Source organism: Procambarus clarkii, chromosome 39 (assembly GCF_040958095.1).
Source record: "Procambarus clarkii isolate CNS0578487 chromosome 39, FALCON_Pclarkii_2.0, whole genome shotgun sequence".
Classification (NCBI taxonomy): domain Eukaryota; kingdom Metazoa; phylum Arthropoda; class Malacostraca; order Decapoda; family Cambaridae; genus Procambarus; species Procambarus clarkii.
The window spans coordinates 11,556,792-11,579,152 of NC_091188.1; the positions used below are offsets into that span (position 1 = coordinate 11,556,792).

The 22,361-nt window shown below is 36.8% G+C and overlaps 1 protein-coding gene across 1 annotated transcript; it reads left to right on the plus strand.

The window, feature by feature from the left end:
- Positions 1-7,703: 7,703 nt before the first annotated feature.
- On the plus strand, positions 7,704-19,688 carry LOC123760307 (cysteine-rich hydrophobic domain-containing protein 2). The gene is made up of 4 exons (XM_045745881.2): positions 7,704-7,980; positions 9,398-9,608; positions 13,075-13,191; positions 16,348-19,688. The coding sequence occupies exons 1-4, from the start codon at positions 7,856-7,858 to the stop codon at positions 16,396-16,398; spliced, it is 504 nt and encodes a 167-aa protein (XP_045601837.1). The 5' UTR covers positions 7,704-7,855; the 3' UTR covers positions 16,399-19,688.
- The last annotated feature ends 2,673 nt before the right edge of the window (positions 19,689-22,361 follow it).

Sequence of the window (22,361 nt, forward strand, 5' to 3'; positions counted from 1 at the left end):
ACTATAATATATTACCTGAACATATTTGCCATATACAACATCTTTTATAATAAAGTTATTAGTAAATTGGCTAATATTTTCGAACACAAAAAGGGATTAAGTATATAATGTAAATGGAAATGTTGTTATATTATAAACTTTACTTTCTTTCATAATATTTATTTTATTTATTAAAAATGTAACTTGTCACTGAACTCTTTAATTAAATAAAATAGTTGATAAATAGCTTTATATTAGTGTGTATGATGACAGCTGTCGCTAGTAATGTGAATTTAAGAAAATGTTGTGGACATACCAGCTACCATTTCAAAATCAAAATCAAAATGTTTATTTAGGTAAGGTACATACATAAAAGAGATTTTACAAAGAGTGATGGATTTATAGTTAGGGCTAGTACATACAATGCCTAAAGCCACTATTACGCAAAGCGTTTCGGGCATAAAAAACTTAAATGACTAAAGCTTAATACTAATTGAGCATAAAGAGTAAAATGAAAACATGGAATGAAAACATAGCTGAAAAAGCAGCACAAATACAATTCTGTCGACAAACAGCGCTCTTTAAAAAAAAAAAAACAGACATTGGATGACATTAGAGGGGTAAGGTAGGTTACAGGGAATTTATTAGGTATAGCTTCGTTTTTATCTTAAACTGGTTGAGAGAGGTACAGTCTTTAACATGGTTGGGAAGGTCATTCCACAATCTGGGTCCCTTGATTTGTAGAGCATTTTTAGTTTGATTAAGTCGTACTCTAGGAATATCAAAACTGTATTTATTTCTGGTGTGGTGCTCATGGGTTCTGTTACAACCTTCTATGAAGCTTTTGAGGTCAGGATTGGCATTACAGTTTAGCGTTTTATATATGTATAATACACATGAGAGAATGTGCAGTGACTTAATGTCTAACATATTCAGAGATTTGAGTAGGGGTACCGAGTGATGTCTGGGGCCAGAGTTGGATATTGTCCTAATAGCAGCTTTGTGTTGAATAATTATTTATATAGTGTACTAATATATTGAGTTTATAGATGATACTACGGTCAGACAGACGGTAATACTAAATATTATTAACAAATTCAGTGGTGTATGTGCTGCTCACAATACATATGTAGCAAGAACGGGGTGAGAATAGATTGAGCTACCTCATCCCTTTGTGTGTATTACATAAGAACATAAGAACAAAGGTAACTGCAGAAGGCCTATTGGCCCATACGAGGCAGCTCCTATTCTATAACCACCCAATCCCACTCATATACTTGTCCAACCCGTGCTTGAAACAATCGAGGGACCCCACCTCCACAATGTTACGCGGCAATTGGTTCCACAAATCAACAACCCTGTTACTGAACCAGTATTTACCCAAGTCTTTCCTAAATCTAAACTTATCCAATTTATACCCATTGTTTCGTGTTCTGTCCTGTGTTGATACTTTTAATACCCTACTAATATCCCCCCGGTTATGTCCATTCATCCACTTGTAAACCTCTATCATGTCACCCCTAACTCTTCGCCTTTCCAGTGAATGCAACTTAAGCTTTGTTAATCTTTCTTCATATGAAAGATTTCTAATTTGGGGAATTAACTTAGTCATCCTACGCTGGACACGTTCAAGTGAATTTATATCCATTCTATAATATGGCGACCAAAACTGAACTGCATAATCTAAATGGGGCCTAACTAGAGCAAGGTATAGCTTGAGAACCACACCAGGTGTCTTGTTACTAACGCTGCGATTAATAAATCCAAGTGTCCGATTTGCCTTATTACGAACATTTATGCATTGATCCTTTTGTTTTAAATTCTTACTAATCATAACTCCCAGATCCCTTTCGCAATCCGACTTCGCAATCACAACACCATCTAGCTCGTATCTTGTAACTCTATCATCATTACCTAACCTCAGAACTTTACATTTATCAGCATTAAACTGCATCTGCCAATCCTTTGACCATTTCAAAACCCTATCTAGATCAACTTGAAGTGATAGTGAGTCCTCCTCCGAATTAATTTCCCTACCGATTTTCGTATCATCGGCAAATTTGCAAATGTTGCTACTCAAACCTGAATCTAAATCATTTATATAAATTATAAACAACAGAGGTCCCAGGACAGAGCCTTGAGGCACTCCACTTACAACATTTTCCCACTCTGACTTGATTCCATTTATACTAACTCTCTGTTTCCTTTGGTATAGCCATGCCCTAATCCAGCTTAATATAGCACCCCCAATACCATGAGACTCTATCTTTTTAATCAGTCTTTCATGTGGCACTGTATCAAAAGCTTTGCTAAAGTCAAGGTATACAACATCGCAATCCTTACCACTATCAACTGCCTCAACAATGCTAGAATAAAAAGATAACAAATTTGTTAAACATGAACGGCCATTTATAAAACCATGTTGCGACTCAATTATTAATTTATGTTTTTCAAGATGAAGACGAATTTTATTTGCTATTATAGATTCGAGTAACTTTCCCACAATAGACGTTAGGCTAATTGGTCGATAGTTAGACGCAAGTGATCTATCTCCTTTCTTAAAAACTGGTATCACATTAGCAACTTTCCAAAACTCTGGCACTCTGCCTGACTCTATTGATTTATTAAATATGATTGACAGTGGGTCACAAAGCTCCTCTTTGCATTCTTTAAGCACCCTGGCAAACACTTCATCCGGCCCTGGGGATTTGTTTGGTTTGAGTTTTACTATTTGTTTAAGAACATCCTCCTTGGTAACTGCTAAACTCGTCAACCTGTCCTCGTCCCCACCCACATAGACTTGTTCGGCTGAAGGCATATTGTTAAGTTCCTCTTTAGTAAATACAGATACAAAATATTTATTAAAAATACTACTCATCTCTTCATCACTATCTGTTATTTGACCTGTCTCAGTTTTTAATGGACCTATCCTTTCCCTAGTCTTGGTACGATATAACTGAAAAAACCCTTTAGGATTTGTCTTTGCTTGCTCTGCTATGCGAACTTCATAGTTTCTTTTTGCTTTCCTTATCTCTTTTTTAACATTTCTAACCAGTTGTACGAATTCCTGTTCTAAAGTGACCTCCCCATTTTTAATCCTTTTGTACCAAGCTCTCTTTTTACCTATAAGGTTCTTCAAATTCTTTGTTATCCACTTTGGGTCATTAGTATTCGATCTATTCAATTTGTATGGTATACTACGTTCCTGTGCTCTGTTTAGAATATTCTTAAATAAGTTATATATTGAATCCACATCGAAATCCCCATTTAAGTCACCTATCGCTGGGTTCATGTCTCGCTCCAAGACCGGCCCACACCCCATACCCAAGAGTTTCCAATCAATTTGACCCAAAAAATTTCTTAGGCTATTAAAATCAGCTTTTCGAAAATCTGGCACTTTAACAGAATTTTCTCCTACTGGTCTATTCCATTCTATGCTAAATCTGATTTCTTTGTGATCACTGCTCCCTAGCTCACTCCCTATTTCGATGTCATTAATTTGCGTTTCCCTGTTAGTTAACACTAAATCTAAAATATTATTTTCCCGTGTTGGATCCTTAATGTGTTGCGTAAGAAAGCAATCGTCAATTAATTCTAGAAAATCTTCTGCTTCACTATTCCCTGTTTTGTTCAACCAGTTTATTCCGCTAAAATTAAAGTCACCCATGACATAAATACTGTTAGATCTAGATGCTCTAGATATTTCATCCCATAGATGCTTTGCTTCCATTCTGTCTAAATTTGGTGGCCTATATATTACTCCTATTATAATATTATTAGCTTTTTCGTTTAATTCTATCCAAATAGTTTCTGTGTGTGGCTCTGTTTTGATTCCCTCTTTGAGACTACATTTCAAATTGTCCCTAACATATATGGCTACTCCACCTCCTCGTCTAATATATCTATTTGTGTGAAATAGTTTAAATCCATATATTTGATATTCAGCTAATAGTTCTCTATTTTCTACATTCATCCACGTTTCGGTAAGTGCAATAATATCTATTTTTTCTGTGCAGACAAGAGCATTTAATTCGTTAATTTTATTTCTTAGACTTCTACTGTTAGTGTAATATACCCTAAGTGAATTGTTATTTTGCGGACCTTCTCTTTCCCTGATCGTTTTGCCAATTCCTTTCTCCCACAAACACATACTTTTATTACCTCCTTCCTCCAAATCAATTCCCATACCTCTATCTACTAACAGTTTAAACCCAAACAAACACCTCTAACCACTTCTTCTAACGAGTTCGCAACAGCAACAACCCCAGCTCTCGATAGATGCACCCCATCACGAGCATACATTTCATTTCTTCCATAGAAGTGTTCCCAGTTGTCTATGAAAGATATTGCATTTGATTTGCAATATCTTTCCAGCCGGCAATTGACACCAAGTGCCCTCGATATCCATTCATTTCCCACTCCCTTTCTTGGAAGAATGCCACATATGATCGGGATTCCTCCCTTGCTCCTAACTAACTCTATGGCTGTTTTATACCTCTGCATCAGTTCCTCACTCCTAACTCGACCAACATCATTTCCTCCCACGCTAATGCAAATAATGGGATTGTTCCCATTACCAGCCATAATATCATTCATGTTGTTTATAATATCACCAATGCCAGCTCCGGGATAGCAAACCCTTAACCTGTTCCCCCTATCTCTAGCACAAAACGTTCTATCCAAATACCTTATCTGGGAATCTCCCACAACTAATGTTTGCTTAGGTACTTCCTTTACTTTCTGAGGGGCCTGCGCTTCCTTTCTCTTCGTTGCTTTCCCTTTTGCGCGATCCGCAGTCTCACCACAGCACTCGTCCTCCAAAACGTCAAATGAATTAGAAGTTGCTATGGCGTTTGAAGGCGGCTTTATCAAAGTCTTCTTAAGGCCCCTGTCTTTCGCAACTCTCCAAGACGAGGTCCCTTTACTGCTGGTCTCCTCCTTCGTTACTTCTCGTTGTTTTTTAAGCTGACGCACCTCCTCCCGCAGAGAGTCCAACTCTGTCCTCAGGGCTCCCACTAGAGTCACCAGGTCCTTAACTACAACTTCCATATTGCTATGATAATATAACAACACTCAGGAGCTCCGGTTAACACAACCTCTCACTGTGACTTCACCTATTTTACCTCAATAAACTTATTTCAATTTCAATTTATGTAGCGAGTACAAACAATATACTGGTTTTATAAACAATATATACTTCTCATTAAGCTTAATGAGCTTAATTGATCAACCAGGCTGTGACTCATACGTCAGGCTGCGAGCAGCCACGTCCAACAGCCTGGTTGATCAGTCCGGCAACCAGGAGGCCTGGTCGACGACCGGGCCGCGGGGACGCTAAGCCCCGGAAGCACCTCAAGGTAACCTCAAGGTAACCTCAAGGTAATGGCGTAACTAATTAGCACTAATCGCAGAAGCTATACTCTCTTCTCTAATTACAGGTAATAGTTCTTCCATCCTCCTATCCTAGTGGAGGAAGCTGAGGTGTAGTCACGGAATATAAGCAAGCATAAAGTGAATACAGGGTTGACAGATTGGGCTACAAGTAGCGAATTGGGCTACTTTTGAGAGCCCCGCGCTCCCAAATTTTTAATTTCGCTACTTGCTACTTTTTGGGCTAATTTAAAAGCAAGTTGGGCTAATTTGGGCTATTAATGTTAAGCAACTCAATGATGATTATTTATGGTCAGATGCAACACAAAGAAGCACCCCGTGATAGCAGCCATAGACTGACAATTTAAATGCGAGCACAGCACGCAGTATATCCTTTTACGACCGAAGATCACATTCCACACAGCCCCGCTCCTGTGCCAGGTAAGTCCCCTACGGGCTCACCATAGCCCGTGTGCTACCTGCCCCGCTCCTGTGCCAGGTAAGTTACGGGCTCACCATAGCCCGTTCCTGATACAACAGATGACTAAGCTCTGGTATGATTTTTGTCGTAAGACATAGCTCCATAGCTCTGGTAAGACATGGCTCCAGAGCAGCTATATCTTTCTGAAGATGAGCTCTCCATGCCTGGATGTAATAATTCATGTGGGGGCGCACCATCTACAGTCTAAGTAGACCTAGGCGTGCGGTTACACAACTGGTCGGGCTCCGGTTAAATAACTGGTCGGGCTCCGGTTAAATAACTGGTCGGGCTCCGGTTAAATAACTGGTCGGGCTCCGGTTACACAACCTGTCGGGTTACGATTACATTACTCCAGGGGTGTGACTTGTTGGGTTTTGGGTTGTGCATGGTCGTTCTCTGGTTCGTGCATGGTTGTGCTCCAATGGTTGTTTGTGTACTAGTGCTCCAGGTTTGTTTGCTAAGGCTCTGTTTATATGTTTGCTAGAAATCCGGGTTTCTTTTTTTTGTATATAGTTCAATTGTTTGCTATGGCTCAAGAGTTGGTGTCTAGGGCAAGTGGAGGGTTTTAGGTAGGGCTAAGGAGATTTTTGTTTGGTCGAGCTAGGAATGGAGTTTGGTTGTGCTTTGGGACTGTTTAGCTTTGTGGGAGTTGGATGAGATGTATACTTGCTAGGCTTATGGTTATACAACTGGTCAGGGTCCGTTTACACAACTGGTCGGTCTCCGGTTACACAACTGGTTGGGCTCCGGGGTTGTCATTTGGGCTTCAGATTGTGCATTACCCTAGCTCTTTGTGTAGTGAAATTTTAAAATAAAGTTAGATATATATTCACACGTACTAAAAGAATAAGGGTGGTAGGAGAAGAAAATATCAAAGTGTTCAGTGAGGATCCACATGATCTTCTCTGGGTACTCTTTATTTTCTTCTCTGAGGCTATGGGTCCCTACACTTGCACCGGAGGTGGTACCCCTTTTAGGTTAAAAAAATTATATAAATATAATGTGTAAATATATTATATATGTGTGTGTGTGCAGAAATAATATTAATAAATCAATTAACATCGTGTAGTGTACTCTATATATCAAAATATATTACTTTGAAACCCGTATTAGTCACTAAACAAAAAATTGGGCTACTCTTATTACAAATTCGCTACTTTTAGACCGTCAGCTCGCTACTTCCAGCAATTTGGACCTGGCAACCCTGAGGGGTATGAGGTACTTTGTGTCCCTCATGTTACTCTGCTCTGTTACTACTTCATACACACACGAATATTGGAAGATATTCTTGTGCTGTACCCAGACTTTGCTAGTGCAGGTTAATAGATCATCCTTACACTTCATGGTCTCTCCTGATTCCATGTATGACTAACCATCCTGTGAGATGTAGATATTATATAAACTTATAGCTAGTTTTTGATCTACACTCTGTAATCCTTCGTATAGAATACGGTAGCAGCACATTACTGTGTATACTTAAGCTTGTTAATAATTTTTTTTTTATTCTAAACTTATTAAATTTGTGTCCACTGTTTCGTGTTTATATATTTAGCACACTATTGGTGGATAAAGTCTTCAGCCGAGGAGGAACACCGGGGGAACGAATAATAGAGAGATAAGTGAACGTTGACCAGTGCGATAACATTGAACTGTGTAAAACCTAACTATTAACATGTGGCTGGGTATAGCCTTGGTAAACAGAGCGGGCCTGACGTCACGGTCACATCGCCCCGTGATTGGTCACAAGGGTCAATTGCGTCACTTGTTTTCATGTTGTGATTGGTGGTTGGCAGCGATGTCTGGTCCTCCAGCACACCACCGGGTTATTACTTAACCCACCAAGTCATTATGTCTCCAGTCCGCTGTTGTCACCCGTAGAGACAGCCGCTTATCTTTATAATTTATTCGAAATGCTATAATTATTATTATTTGCCAATTTTTAAAAGTTTTTGACGCGTTATGGTGATGAGATTGTGAAATAGTTTATACTCGGCGACCTCTGCGTGTGTTAGTGTAAACAGAAAGATGGCAGATTTCGATGCCATCAACACCATCGAGAGGGATGAGGAGGATAATTCTTCCTCGTCCCTAGAGTCCTACACACAGACGCCTGAGCCTGTCATCATTAGAGGTGCAGGCAACATTACCGTGTAAGTGAGGGAGTATTTAAGACTCGCAAGGCAGCCAGTGGGATCTGGTATGGTGTCATTGTCTCCCCAATAGGGCCTGGAGCTGGAGCTTTGCCCTCGCGACTTTCTGCAACACATATGGGTCTGGAAGGAATATTTAACGAGGCTCTTATGCACATGTAACTAACAAGAACATTTTAACGAAGTGTTTAGTGCTTTGCTTGAATATCACATACTTCCTGAGACTTGAAAAGTTTATCACATCCACTTCTCAAACTTTTCTGTACTGTGGCTGGTTCATGTATTAAATTATTTTGTATTCTACTAGGATGGTTTGTGCAGAAATAAGAAGCACAGTTGTTCATATCAAAAGCATTAAGATTTATATATAAACATGTCGGTACAGGGGTGAAGCGATGTCTGCTTATTTTTCTGTGGTAAAGAGTTTGTTCATGAGTTTCATTAGGTGTGTTCAGCACTGACGTGACGAGTGATATACTGCTTGGTTTAAATTTTGCCATAAGAGTCGACAGGGATATAAAATAATACAAAATAATTGGGCAATACACTGGAAGGCTGGTGCTCAGCCAGGCTGCAGTAAATCTATATAAAAAAAAAAACGTACTATATTTAAGCTCTGAATAGCTAGGCAGAGTACATAAACTAATTTAAAAATTTAATAAAGTGAAAAACATTTGATAATGTAGAATAATTATAAAGAGATTGATGTATGAATTAATTATTTTACATTGTGCTGTTTTAAAGGTAACGAGGTAAGTAGCCACAGCGTTTTCCCGCCTCTAAATTTTGTCCTTGTCTATTGTTTGAAAATTTACTACAATGATCTTTTTTTTTTAAGGAAGCCCATTACTTTCTTAAAAATAATTTAAGAATTGGCTGTTTGATAAATCTTTATCTAATCTATACTGTATATGTATGCTGGTTTCTAGCTCATTGGGTGTTCATCTATTTGAGTTTACATATGTGGGCTCTTCATTAATTTTTTAACCTGATTTGTATGAACAGTACAAATAAAAACTTATCCCATAATCAAATAGTGCAGAGCTCTTTAGAGTCTAGTCAGTTCATCTTCAATATGCAGACGATGAGTCACAATAACGTAGCTAAAGATACCATTACCAAACCACGCATCAGAAAATGGAGAAACAATGATGTTTTGGTCTGCCCTGGACCATTATCAAGTCGATATGAAGTCTATGCGATAGAAAATTAGGAATGCATATTGGTCATAAATTAGGGACTCTGTAACTGCATGGAAATGTGAAATCTTATACATTTTAAGAATTGAAAATGGTAGTGGTACATAAAGGGTACATAAAGTTGTAACTACTGTACTTAAATTTTACTTTTGCTGTAGTATGTAGGAGTATTGGAGGAGTATGTGATGTATTTAATCAGTGGCTTATTTTCATTGCAGGTTTGGCCTAAGTAACCGCTTTTGTCGAGATTTCCCAAGTGCATTGACTGGCAGATTAGCTCCAGAAGAATTTACAGGCTCAGTAGGGCGTGTAAACACAGTTCTCAGGAAGACACTACCAGTATCTGCTCGATGGCTTCTCTGTGGCTGCTGCTTCTGTTTGTGTACCTGTGGTTGTTCTCTTTGGCCAGTAATATGCCTTAGTAAAAGGGTATGTGATGGATAATAATTTTCTGGCTAATGCAGTTGCTTTATAAACACTGATCTGTAGTTACCTTGTATTCCTGGGAGTACAGTATCCAGCACATCGGTTTGAATTCTCCTCAGTGGGACCCTACTGATTTTCTCATTTACAAACACTATTAAGTAACATCAAAATTAATGACATAACCGGGGCAAAATACATTCCTGCATCATCTCACTATTGACATGGTACACTACTGCTTAACACTGCATCATGGACATGGTGTGCTATTGCTTCTCATCACATCATGGACGTGAGAAACGTAGAGGCTGATGTTTACTTTTTCAGTTTTAAGGTTATTGGTTCTGATGAGATTGATTTACTGTATTAGGGTTCCATGGCTTTGAAGTCGCACAAACGTGTTATCAAGTGCACATTTTCAGTAGTAAGAGTCAAAAGTTTATAATTTGTCCTGCAGAAGGTATTTGTATTTCCCTGATTTACTAATGGCAAGCTTAGTTTCATGGCCCCTTATGGTGGGTGCACTATCAAGAGATTTGTCTGCATTGCTGACACTTGCACATGCATTGCCTACATGACAGAACCTACATGCACAAATCCTTTCAGTTAATGGACCTCCTGCAAACGGTAAAGATTGGGCTCAAAAGTACCCCCCTTGATTCACTTCAATCCCCAGCTAGTAGAACATTAAAACACTATTAGTGAATGTTTATGCTTTAAATAGCAAACTAAATGATGGCTGAACTATTACGAATATTGAAGTGGTTAGCTGAAGGCATATTGGTAGGTAGCATTGGCTTATGAGCACCACCTTTTGTCATTTCGTGCATTTAAAAAGTAAGGAATTTGAGCAAGAAAAATCTGCTGCACTTGACAAAACCACTACAGCAATATCACAAACTTTGTACAAAGTTTGAGTGCTTCCCAGGATTTGTAACTTAACATGCCATTCCTGATTTCATCTATTATCTATATCTATTCCTATTTCATTCTCCTATAACCCTGGCTTTCATTGTCCAGCCAAAAACCTGATTTTCTTTACTCAAAACATTTTTGTTTTTGCATAAATTCTTAAAAGAAAAGGTGCAGTCAAGTCTTTCAAATATTCATTTGCATTTAATTTTCTGAATATATTTCATCAATACTTATGGCTTTCCCCACATTATTGCATCTGTGCTGATGTGCATATTCTTTCCATAGGCATATTCTTTTTCACTCCCGCAAAATCAATCATGTTTACAATTTGAACTGTTATCAATTCCATTCATCTCACTTTTTCAGTACTTCCTCCAGCTTTATTTCTTCTTAACCGGTTAACTTTCTTCCATTTCTATATATAATATAGGTGTCTGAAATAAATTAGGCTTGGTGCCTGCTTTTGGTAATAACTTCTGAAATGTGTTAATTTTTCTTTCAAGCTCCTCATTCACTCATTTCACTTCTGAACTAATCTTTGACGTGTATTTTAGTCTCGTCTTGATACAATTTTTTCTTTTCTCATCCCTATATACCTCTTGCATGACACTGTTTTGTCTGTCCATTAAAATATTAAAAATAACAATGTCTATGCAGTATATAAAAATACATTTGATACATGATAGTGGAGAATTAACAGGTAATAAAGTTAAATTATATGAAGCCACTAATGTGTAGTGTTTAAGGTACTGTATAATGTAAACATAATTAGGCAATTTATTTATAAATTTAATGGGGTAGCACTTAATACTAAACAAGGAGTAAGTGAATATGATTTCATTTTTAAGAGATTTGGCAAATGATTTAAAATTTGTGATATTTAGAAACTGGTTTTTAGCAACAGTTCAAATATAGTATTGTTTACAATACCAGCAAAATACAGATTAACATGTTGGGTGAGGAAATGAGTAAAATTGCTTACATAATGTTAGATATTATTTAGTTTCTTTCTTAAACTGATTGAGAGAAGTACAGTTCTTAATTTAATTTGAGAGGACATTTTCAGTTTAATTAAGGACCTTTTAACAGAAGCTGAACTGTCTTGCAAATTAAGTTGTACTCTTGGAATATCAAATAGAAGTTTATTTCTTGTATGGTGCCTATCTATTCTGTTACAGCCCTCTAGAAAGTGTTTAAGGTCATGATTAATATTGCAATTCAGAATTTTATAGATATTGAGCACACTTGGGACTGTATGAAGTGATGTGATATTTAGCATACTCATGGATTTCAGGAATGGTACTGAATACTGTATAGGATTAGTTTGTTATTGTTCTAATTACTGATTTATGTTTAGTAATTAAGGGTCAAAGAGTCTTTTAAGGAGTTGTAGATCCCTAAGCATAGATGCCATAGGTGATTTATGGATAGACAAGTAATTGGATTTAAGAGAATACCTACTGTTTTAGAAACTTTTTTGGTTATATTTTGTATGTGGCAGTTGAAATTGTTTGTTGTCGATATGAACACCAAGGAATTTTCCATTTACTCTCTCAATTTGAGTAGTCTTAATTCTTAGTTCAATTCCATTGGTGGGCTTATTTCCAGACAACACTGAAAAATGTATTAAGTGCAAATTTAACTGCCACAAATCGACATTATTTTAGTAATGTGTTCACTGTATTACAGTGTATTTAGGATTAGTGGGTTACTATTTTAAGAAAATGGAAGTTGTCATTAGCAAATATAATTGACTTCAGGTATTAAGTTGTATTTGGTAGAATGTGAATTAGAATGAGTGGACGACCAAGTACCCTGTGGAACACCAATGTTAATTGGTAGTGTGGGAGAAGTAGCATCATTCACAGTAATATACTGATGCACATCATTGAGATAAGATTGAAGGTATTGACAAGAGTGAATTCTGCTTCCATAGTATTTTAGTTTGAGAAGGTTATTCTGGTTAACAATCTGCTCTGATGACATTATTGGGTGGGAAATTTGACTGGGGCAGTACATCCGTCAAATGATAATGCAGGTGTCTATAAGGTCAGGGATAGAAACCTCACATAGAGCAGGTCAACAAATAGAGCTATGAGGGGCAATCATTTTTGTCAAAAGCTGCATGTATCACACTGAGCATAATAAAGCATCGTGCTATTTTATGGTCCGAAGTCACGTTGGCAGGAGCTAGTTACCGTATGTTATGTTTAGCTAGGTAGGAGTAAAGCTGTTTGTACTTTAAGTTTTTCACAAATATTTTGAACAAGGTGGGTAGGACTGATATTACAATAGTCTAAAAATGTGTTATTTCAATGAGATCACCACGCTAGCCTTTTTAAGAACATCAGGGAAGATACAGTTTGATTTATTGTAGAGCAAAGCTATAGCTGAGCTTTAACACCCCGAGGCATTTTTTTTTAAGTTGACCTTTCATAGTTTGTAGCCATATTTATCCATTTTTTATTTATTTTACCTCTGACATCTTGGTGATAGTGTTGCATAGTTTATATTATTGTTGGCCATCAAATGTTTCTCATTATAATTTGTATTTCAGACAAGAAATGCAATAGAAAAAACTTTAGAAGCAGAAAATACTAACCTGTATCACAAACTCGGCTTACACTGGCGACTTGCAAGACAACGATGTGATAATTCTTCACTCATGGAGTATGTAAGTACACTATTGCATTAGATGTGTTTGTATTATTGTACAGTACTGTATATAGTAAAACAGTCAACTTCATTTCCTTGGAAAACATCATTTTATAAATTCAGCAAAATTAATTTTTATCATTCCAAATACAAAATTGTTGCAAAGTGATCACATTTATTAGTAAATGTAATCTTATAAATACAACTTGTATAGTTTAACTGTTTTTTTCTGAATACCATTACTGTACTGTACGTGCCCGAAATGCTATGTGTACTAGTGGCTTTAGGTATTGTATGTACTAGCTCTATCTATAAATCCAACATTATATTTGTAAAACAACTATGTATGTACTTTCCTGAATAAAATTTACTTACTTACAATTTAAAATTGAATGCAGAATTATACAAAGTTTGTTGTAATTGTCATCAATAATTATCATAAAACATACAATCATTTGAAATTTGTGTGCGTCTCATGCCTTGAACAGTTTGAGCCTCTGTTTTTTTCTTATGCCAATTTTCATTGTAATCTATTCATTTGCCATTAGTAAAACTATTATTTCCAGTTCGGGGCTCCCTGATTGTGGAAAGTCTTCTTTATTGCCTAACAATATGGCTCTTATTAAATTTTGAGGACTGTTTTTCCAAAACTGGGTTTCTCCTCCAGGATTGAGTTTTTTTTTATTTACTGCAGTCAATATTTATAAAGTAAATTATATTAAATGACAAAGCACACAAAATGCAATTTGTAATCAAAATATTTGCATTATTATGCAACAATAAATATTTGCAATGGCATTGCCAACTGAAACCACCTATCTAATTTCCAGGTTATAATTTTAGTTTCATAAATACCGAATTTTTAAAAGCTATTTAATCAATACAGTACAGTTATAGCTTTATTATCATTACCCCAATGCCCACTTGCATTGGGTAGGAAGGAAATGGCCAGAAGAAAACCAATTTAATAATAGTGATAGCAACTCTTCATATGATGAAAGTAGAGGGTATGTAATATGCAGTAAAGATATAGCGTGAATTAGGAAAACAGTAGTGAAAAATTATTCGGAAAACGTAAATCTGGTTTTGGAAAGAAAGAAGTGCAACCTGGAGACTTGTGGTTAGGTAAATAAGAATGTATGATACGGGATAATGTTGACTGGTAAAGGGGAGATTAGAAATGGGTGGAGATAAAAATGTACTTTGAAAGCGTAATATTTTGAAACGATGAAAGAGGTGCTAATGGGAATTTAATTGACTTTGGTGTGAGAAGGGTGCAAGATAGTTTTCCACCTGGCTATGTAGTATCTGTGGACAAACTTCAATTAAGTTGAAATTTGGGAATGCTGCAGGTGCTGTTGAAGTGCAGTAAATGCAGAAATCGTTGAATGTAGTGGAGAATATGACTATTTCAATAGCCACACGTTGAGGGTTAATGTAGGAGTATGCCAGGAGTGTATGATGTAAGCTTTGCTTTTCTGTATATTCTTCGATGAAGTCTTGAGGGAGATTGTTAGAAGTGTAACCCTAATTTGAAGTAGGCTGATGAAAGTTCTTTTTGAAAAGAGAGAAAAAAAGTTATTTAGGCTAGTTGAAATTGTATCGAAGTGAGAAAATATTATTAAAAGGAATGTTGAAAAAGCCAAGTTGTGATGGTGGAGAAAATAAAATGTGCTAAATAAATATAAACGTTTGAATGTTGAAAGTGGCTGATCAGTTTAAATACTGTACCTTAAATGTGTGATTGATAAGAAGAATTTGTGCAATGAAGTTTAGTGTAATATCAATCGAGGGAAGGAAAGAGGTTGGTGCAATGAAAAGAAGTGCCATGTGCGAGCGGTCTTTTGTCTCCTTCTGTTGACTTTGTGGCATAATGCAGAGCTTCTGCATGTGCATGAGAATCTGGAAATTACCCCTAGGTGACCACGACACACAGGCAGAGTGTACGAAACCTATTTCCCTTCACTGAGACCTAGCTTGTTTGATCGCTAATGAGAGCTCATAGTTTGAGCAGCATGATGATGCTACAAGGCTGTCTTTGGTTTAGACAGTAGGGTGCAACATTTCCATGTAGAAGTGAGCACCAGACAGCTGCTGGCATCTCAGGAGCTGCTGGCTATGGACACCTGCCTCGGGCAGTATGAAAGAGATTTAGAGGCGAGACTACCCACCATACTTGACTCTGGAATTGGTGATTTAGCCATGTCACAACTCCATGTGCCCATAGTTGGGTCTACGATGTACCAACATGCATAAAAGCCACTGAATAGCCAATTGCTGACTGCCTAACCTTAGAGACAAAGGCTGGAGCTGGCTGGCTAAGGCAGGCTTCTGTGCCTTTGTAAATCTTTCCAGCTAAGGACGTGAAGTATAAGAGACATACAGTATGTCATTGGTCATTAACTAGAACACATTATCTAAGTTCTTGGGCAAAGTTACTACAGTACCCAGATTTGTCAAGAGTTCTTGCAGGTGGGCAGAATCCTAAGTTGTATTTAATTCTGAGAATTAAGTGATTATCATAGATACCACAGGTGTAGCATCTAGATGCAACAGGACCGCGAGAAGTAATTGCCTAACTAAGTGTAGTTACAGGACGAGAGCTACGCTTGTGGTGTCCCGTCTTCCCAGCACTGTCATGTAACGCTTTAAAATTACATGGGTTTGGCCTCCACTACCTTCTCACCGAACTTGTTCTAACCAAGTGTGTATAATATATGTATAGGTGTGTGTGTGTGTGTGTGTGTGTGTGTGTGTGTGTGTGTGTGTGTGTGTGTGTGTGTGTGTGTGTGTGTGTGTGTGTGTGTGTGTGTGCGCGCAGAAAATAAATAAATAAGTTAATAAATATATATTATATATATATATAATATAATATATATATAATATAATATATATATAATATATAATATATATATATATATTATATATATATATATATATATATATATAATATAATATAATTAAAGGCTGGGGTTCATATATTGTGAAGTAGGCTGTTGGTCAACAAAGATGTTTTAATGAAAAAAGTAGGTTTAATGTTACGGTCACAGTTCAATATTGGATGTTTCTTGCCATTTTATGCTAAAGTGAATTACAGTTTAGTTTAAAATGTATATACTATTTCTGATAATCCTCATGTGAAATTGTTCTAATGTTGTCCAATACCCCAATTCAGGTTCTGGTGATAGAAGTTATTCCCAAAAAAGATATACTACGACCTGACTGACGGAGTAGGTTGGCCTCGTCCCCAGAGCTTTTCAGAAAAGTCAAGGGGAGGCTGACTCTAGTGATGACTTGTCATATGCCATCAGATTTGACAGAGTGGCATGGGTCACAAATGTTATCCTTGACATTTACTTTACTCATCAGTTATTGGTGAAGCACTTTCTCCATGCTTTGGCATTTGTCTAATTTCACATACTTCACTTGTTTCTTATCGAGTCATAAAAGTATAAGTTTTAATGTATATACAGGTACAATATTATTGCAAATACAGTACTCTGTAATGTACATAATATGCCCCTTTGTATATAGAAGGCTTTGGAGGCACACTTTCTCAAGTATTTTTTGATGAAAGTTGAATATTTGGGCTATCATTCTGTAAATTTTGCCATATTCATATTTTAAGTACAATACTCTGGTACATTTCTACCTTATGGCAATAAGTGACCAGAGAGAAATGATGGTTCACACAACACAAGTTACTGTAGGATGTAGCCTTATATGTTAAGTCATTGTAAGGTGCTCTCATTATAACATGTATGGTTGCAATTTACACTTAATTTTCCATTTGTATTACCACAGAAGTATATCTGTAACACGGGTGGACCTTTGGTCAGTTGCTGTATAGGCTTCATCATTTTTATTCAAAGTGAGAAACAGTAATGACATTTAAACTGACAGTAACCATGGAACAATCCATTAATATATGATGTGCAATGATTCCAAGTTCTACTTTTTAAATGTACAGAGAAATGCACTCTTCGTTGACAGACATGCCAGAAATAATCTATAGTCAGGACTTGCTGTGTGTTCAGCAGGGTGGCGTGGTTAGTACCTTCTCGATACAAACTAAACAGCCCTGCGAGTACCTTTGAAACACTTCATTCACCCATATGTTCTTTATTCTAATTTCTGTTTACTAGTCCTTCTCAATATGAATTAGATTAACTTTACTTGGATATACCATACTGTACAAATTTAATAATTCCCTTTATGGTCTGTACTTTAGTTTCAGCTCCCTTCTTAATACAGTATCATTTGTTTCTTGGCTTCCTAATAACGTTGTCTATCAAAATGTCCCCACTTGAAAAAAAAAAAGCCTTAGCTTGTGCATACGATATAGATGCAGTGTTCGAGTGTTAGACTCGTGTTTCATTTGGAAATTAGTGTTGATGTGGATATCTTGGTTAACTAGCTAGTGGCTTAGCTCTTCATTACTCTGGTACTATAATATACTTTAGTTTAAATCTGGGTATTTTTCTTGCAGAATTTTCTTCCCCCCCCAAATGTTTATTATTTAAGAATTTATTAAGTATGTAAGGTTCACTCAACAATATTTTTTACAAATATGATCCACTTTCTTTATATTGGTACAGTACAGTACGTACTCAGATTTTGGTTTGTCATCAATTAAAAAGTATTCTTTGTATGTGCAGACGACGAGTCACAATAACGTGGCTGAAGATATGATGACCAAACCACACATCAGAAAATTAAGACAAGACAACGTTTCGGTCCGTCCTGGAGTATTATCAAGTTGTGTAATCGTCCAACCTGATAATGGTCCAGGACAGACCTAAATGTTGTCGTTTCTTCATTTTCTGATGTGTGGTCTAGTCTTCATCCTTTGTATGTCATTATTATACCAAAATTATCGCAACAAACTTTACTTTATTTCCATAAATTATATATTAATTCTATACTTTGATGTTTCCTACTATAATGTACAGTAAATAAAAGATCGGAGAAACTAAACATTCTTGCCTTACTACAGCCATAAACTACATGCTTGATAAATTTGCGAGTCTTCGGCAAAGACTCTTGTCCATGCAAGCTCTTTATGTACACATTAGCTTTCACTTCACATCTTGCATTCATAACGTGTTCCAGTCATTCACTGCGAGTTCTGTCATGCATTATACAGTACCTTATTTTATATAAATAAATATATTTACATTAAATTACATTTGGCAGTATACTGAGTTTGTTAGTAGATATACATATATCTTGAGGTTTACATGAAGATTTGCCAAACCAATTTGCAAGGCAAATGTACTGCAAAAATTTGAGTCAATAAGGTTTAAAAGTTTGTAGTTAATTTCCATGTTTTCCTTATCTGGGCTTCATATTAGTACATTTAAATGCAGTATTTTGTAAAAAAATTTAGAATGTCATTCTTAAGATTTCTGCTTACTTAATACTTAATAAATACTTAAGTGTATTTATTGCACTTTAGTATTAACAGAATATTGATGTCTATAGCAAAAATGGTTACAACAACAAGATTTCATCTCTCATCTGAAGTGCAATTGAATCATGCCTTTTGCTTTTGTCTTGCTCATGTATACTGTATATGTGTGTGTGTGTGTGTGTGTGTGTGTGCTCCCTTCTTATGAAATATGCTTGGGTGCTGTGTTCACCAGGCATTGTATGCAAGGAATAATGTTTTGCACATGATTTATTGTAAATTGCTCATGTTGACTGATAATGAAGTTCAGATTGAAATAGTTTTTTTTCATGCCATAAATTATTAAAGTTTCTTTGGAAACAGGAATTGCTTCATTTACAGAATAAAGGACATCTCACATAAGTCATTCTTGGAAAATATCATATTTTTATTTTATTTTAATACATGCTTTGGCATGCCTGTGGGGTGGCAACTACGGAATTTACAATATTGATCTTGAAGTTACGGCTCCTTTTACGGATATGGAATATTAAGAGTGAAAAAATTAATGGTGATAGACTATTAACACAGTATCTATGATAACCTCACCCCCCATTTTTTGTTTAATTTCTGAATAGGTTTTAATACCTTAAGCAATTCTTAATATCTTTGCACATTCTGATTATATAATGCAAGCATATGTTGCTTGCTTCATAGATGTGTTTAGCCAATGTGCAGAAGTTTTAGGGCCTGTCTGTGACATCCTGCTTGGGATGCTAGAGAGTGCACATGATATTAGTATACACGAAAAGAATGAATAATTATTGGTCAGTCAAGTTAGAAACTGTTGGGTTTGGTCAGTAACTGGATGCGTTAGGGTCCACTTGATAAGCCTAGTAGGATTCCTTAGCAAGACAATGATAAACTAGTACAGTATACCAATAAATTATATGTGAAATGTAAGGCTATGACTTTCATTTTGTTGTTGAATAATAGATGGGGAAAAGTATTAAAATATAGTTTTTAAAATACTTGTAAATATAATTCATGAAACTGCAGTGTTAGGTTTGTGATAAAATATGGAGAAACAAGCTAATATTATAGTAATTAAATAAAAAGGAATTGAACATAGTTGGTTATTAATAATCCTTATTTCAATATTTAAATATTTAATCAGATTTTGCAGTTCATATCATGCCTGTAAACTTTGGGACAGTTCCTGCTCTTATGTATTGTGCACTGTATACTGCAAGTAGGCAAAGCAAGATGGGTTGAGGCTCAAGTATAATGCATAAATAAAATTACAGTACAATGGATAGAAAAAGATTAAATTGGAATTTGTGTTGTTTCTTTTCAGTGATTATCAGTGATCATTCTGTCTAGTGTTTTAACATTTAAAAGAAAATTAAGATTGTAGTTGATCATGTCATACACCAGTAGACACTGAGCAGCAAAATTCTTAGCAAATGTTCCATGTACGTTTTCAATAGTCTTATCGTCTGAAAGTGGTTTAAATGTAAAGACACGCTAAAGAAGGGAATCATTTAGTAAAGAAAACATTTTCTAAGCTAAATTTTGTTAACAAATTAGGGAATATTATGAAAAAGTATTAAGAGTACAAAGCACCCTCTTCCTGCATTCTCACATGCTTGCAAAGTCTATCTTTTGATAACTACTAATTTGCCTATAATTTTCATACATAATTTTTAATATAACCTGCAGTGTGATAGAATGGATGGATTAAAGATATCTAACTCTTAATGTACAAAAATATCCACTGTTGAGTATTCACGTTTTTGTCAAATATCCCAAAAGGAGATTTGAAGGCTCTAGGCTCCTACAGTACAGAGCCTAAACTAGCTGCAGTATTGGGGGAAGGGAAGGTGACAAGCCATTACAACTATATAGCACTTGGTAGGGGTTAGGACAAGGATTTGGGGTGGGATGAGAAGGAATAGTAGACAATCACTTGGATGGTCGCAGATTGAATGCCGACCTGCATGAAGTGAGATTGTCACTGTACTGTCCAGTCGAAGTTGTTGGGCTGCAGAATTGATGAATGGAGAATAATAAGTCCTGAAGGACAATACTGCATTGGAGGGGTGCAGATACTGTACAGGAATTGGAGGAGGCTCTCGTAATACACATCACATGAGGTCTTTAAGTATGCTCAAACAGGATAATACTCTATAGACCATTTACAAATCTGGCAAGTATTTGGATGGCCTTTATGACAAGCCTTTATAAGGAAACATCAAAGTACAATGCTCAGGTCTTATTGTCTAATAAAAGGGTATGATGTGCTGCCACTGAACATCTGCATTGTGAAGGAGAAGGTTGAGAAAGCCTAAAGATTTGTTAGAAGACTGGTGGAAGAAACATGGATGTAAATTAGGAAACCAGGCTAAGGTAGCTCAATGCTAGGAGAGATCTAGGGACGACATTATCCTAAGGTACAAGATATTCTGAGAAAGATACACACACTAGGCTTCCCATTTTGGGTCATTTAACCTTGTATTGACTTGAGTAAATTTAATTGTCTAAGTACTTTAATTTTTGTATCTCATTTTCTCCATTGTATTTATCTCTAGGAACCAATGCCTGGTGCTTGCTCTGGTCACCTCCATGGTTATGCCTTTTTAACATCACCTCACCCTTATAATGATTATCATAGCATCACTGTCTTTTTAACCTGGAATGAAGTTCTTTTTCTTTCCCTTATTTTTATGCCAAACATCCATTCCACTGCCACTTGTATAATCCTGAATAAATAGTATACTATCAGTTCTCATTATCCTTCTCCACATCTTCTGAACTGGGTTCAGGACTGAAGTACACATGCTGGTTAGCCAGCAAGCTACTGAGCTGGTCTAAGCTCATCACCAAATGAAACCAATTAAAGACAAAACAGCCATTATTAGATAATAAAAGGCCACACGGTAAATGTCTCACCACTGAGGGCAGAGTTGCTAAGCTTGGTGGGGCTTTGGGGGGGGGGGGGAGAGCGCACGCTCGCGCGAACGAACGAATTAGATTGCACATTCCAAATCGGACAGGCTTGCAAATGGGTGGCAAAAACCTAAAGCACACGGATGAATTTAACATTTTGCAAATGAAGTTAAATTTTCAATGACAGAGAGCCACGTGATTAGCCTAGCCCAAAAAGCAGCTAGGAAACCTACAGCTCTATTGCGCATATCTCATCTTGACAGCAGAGGGTAGGGGGGCCTGCAAAACTATATACGAAGCTCAAGTTTGCTTCCATTTTGAGTATGCACCCCTCTCCTGGAGTGCCTGCCCCTCCATCATTCACCAGACTTTTGGACAAAATGGAGACCTGTGCCAGAAGGCCCATCTTTAATCTTTATCAAGTTTAGTGAGAATGCTCTGAACATCAGAGCCTACAACACTGTTACATATATAAACTTACTGTCATGTACAAGGCCAACATTCTCAAATTTCCACACCTGGCCTAACTTCGTGGACGACAAGTAGTTGGCACCCATAACACTAGCTCTCAACCTTCAAGTCTCGGAGCCCTCTAGCCCTCTAGCCCTCAACCTTCAAGTCTTAACCTTCAAGTCTCGGAGTCACGGAGCTTTAGCAGTCTCCGTGGTGTAGTGGTAAGACACTCGCCTGGCGTTCCGCGAGCGCTATGTCATGGGTTCGTATCCTGGCCGGGGAGGATTTACTGGGCGCAATTCCTTAACTGTAGCCTCTGTTTAACGCAACAGTAAAATGTGTACTTGGATGAAAAAACGATTCTTCGCGGCAGGGGATCGTATTCCAGGGACCATAGG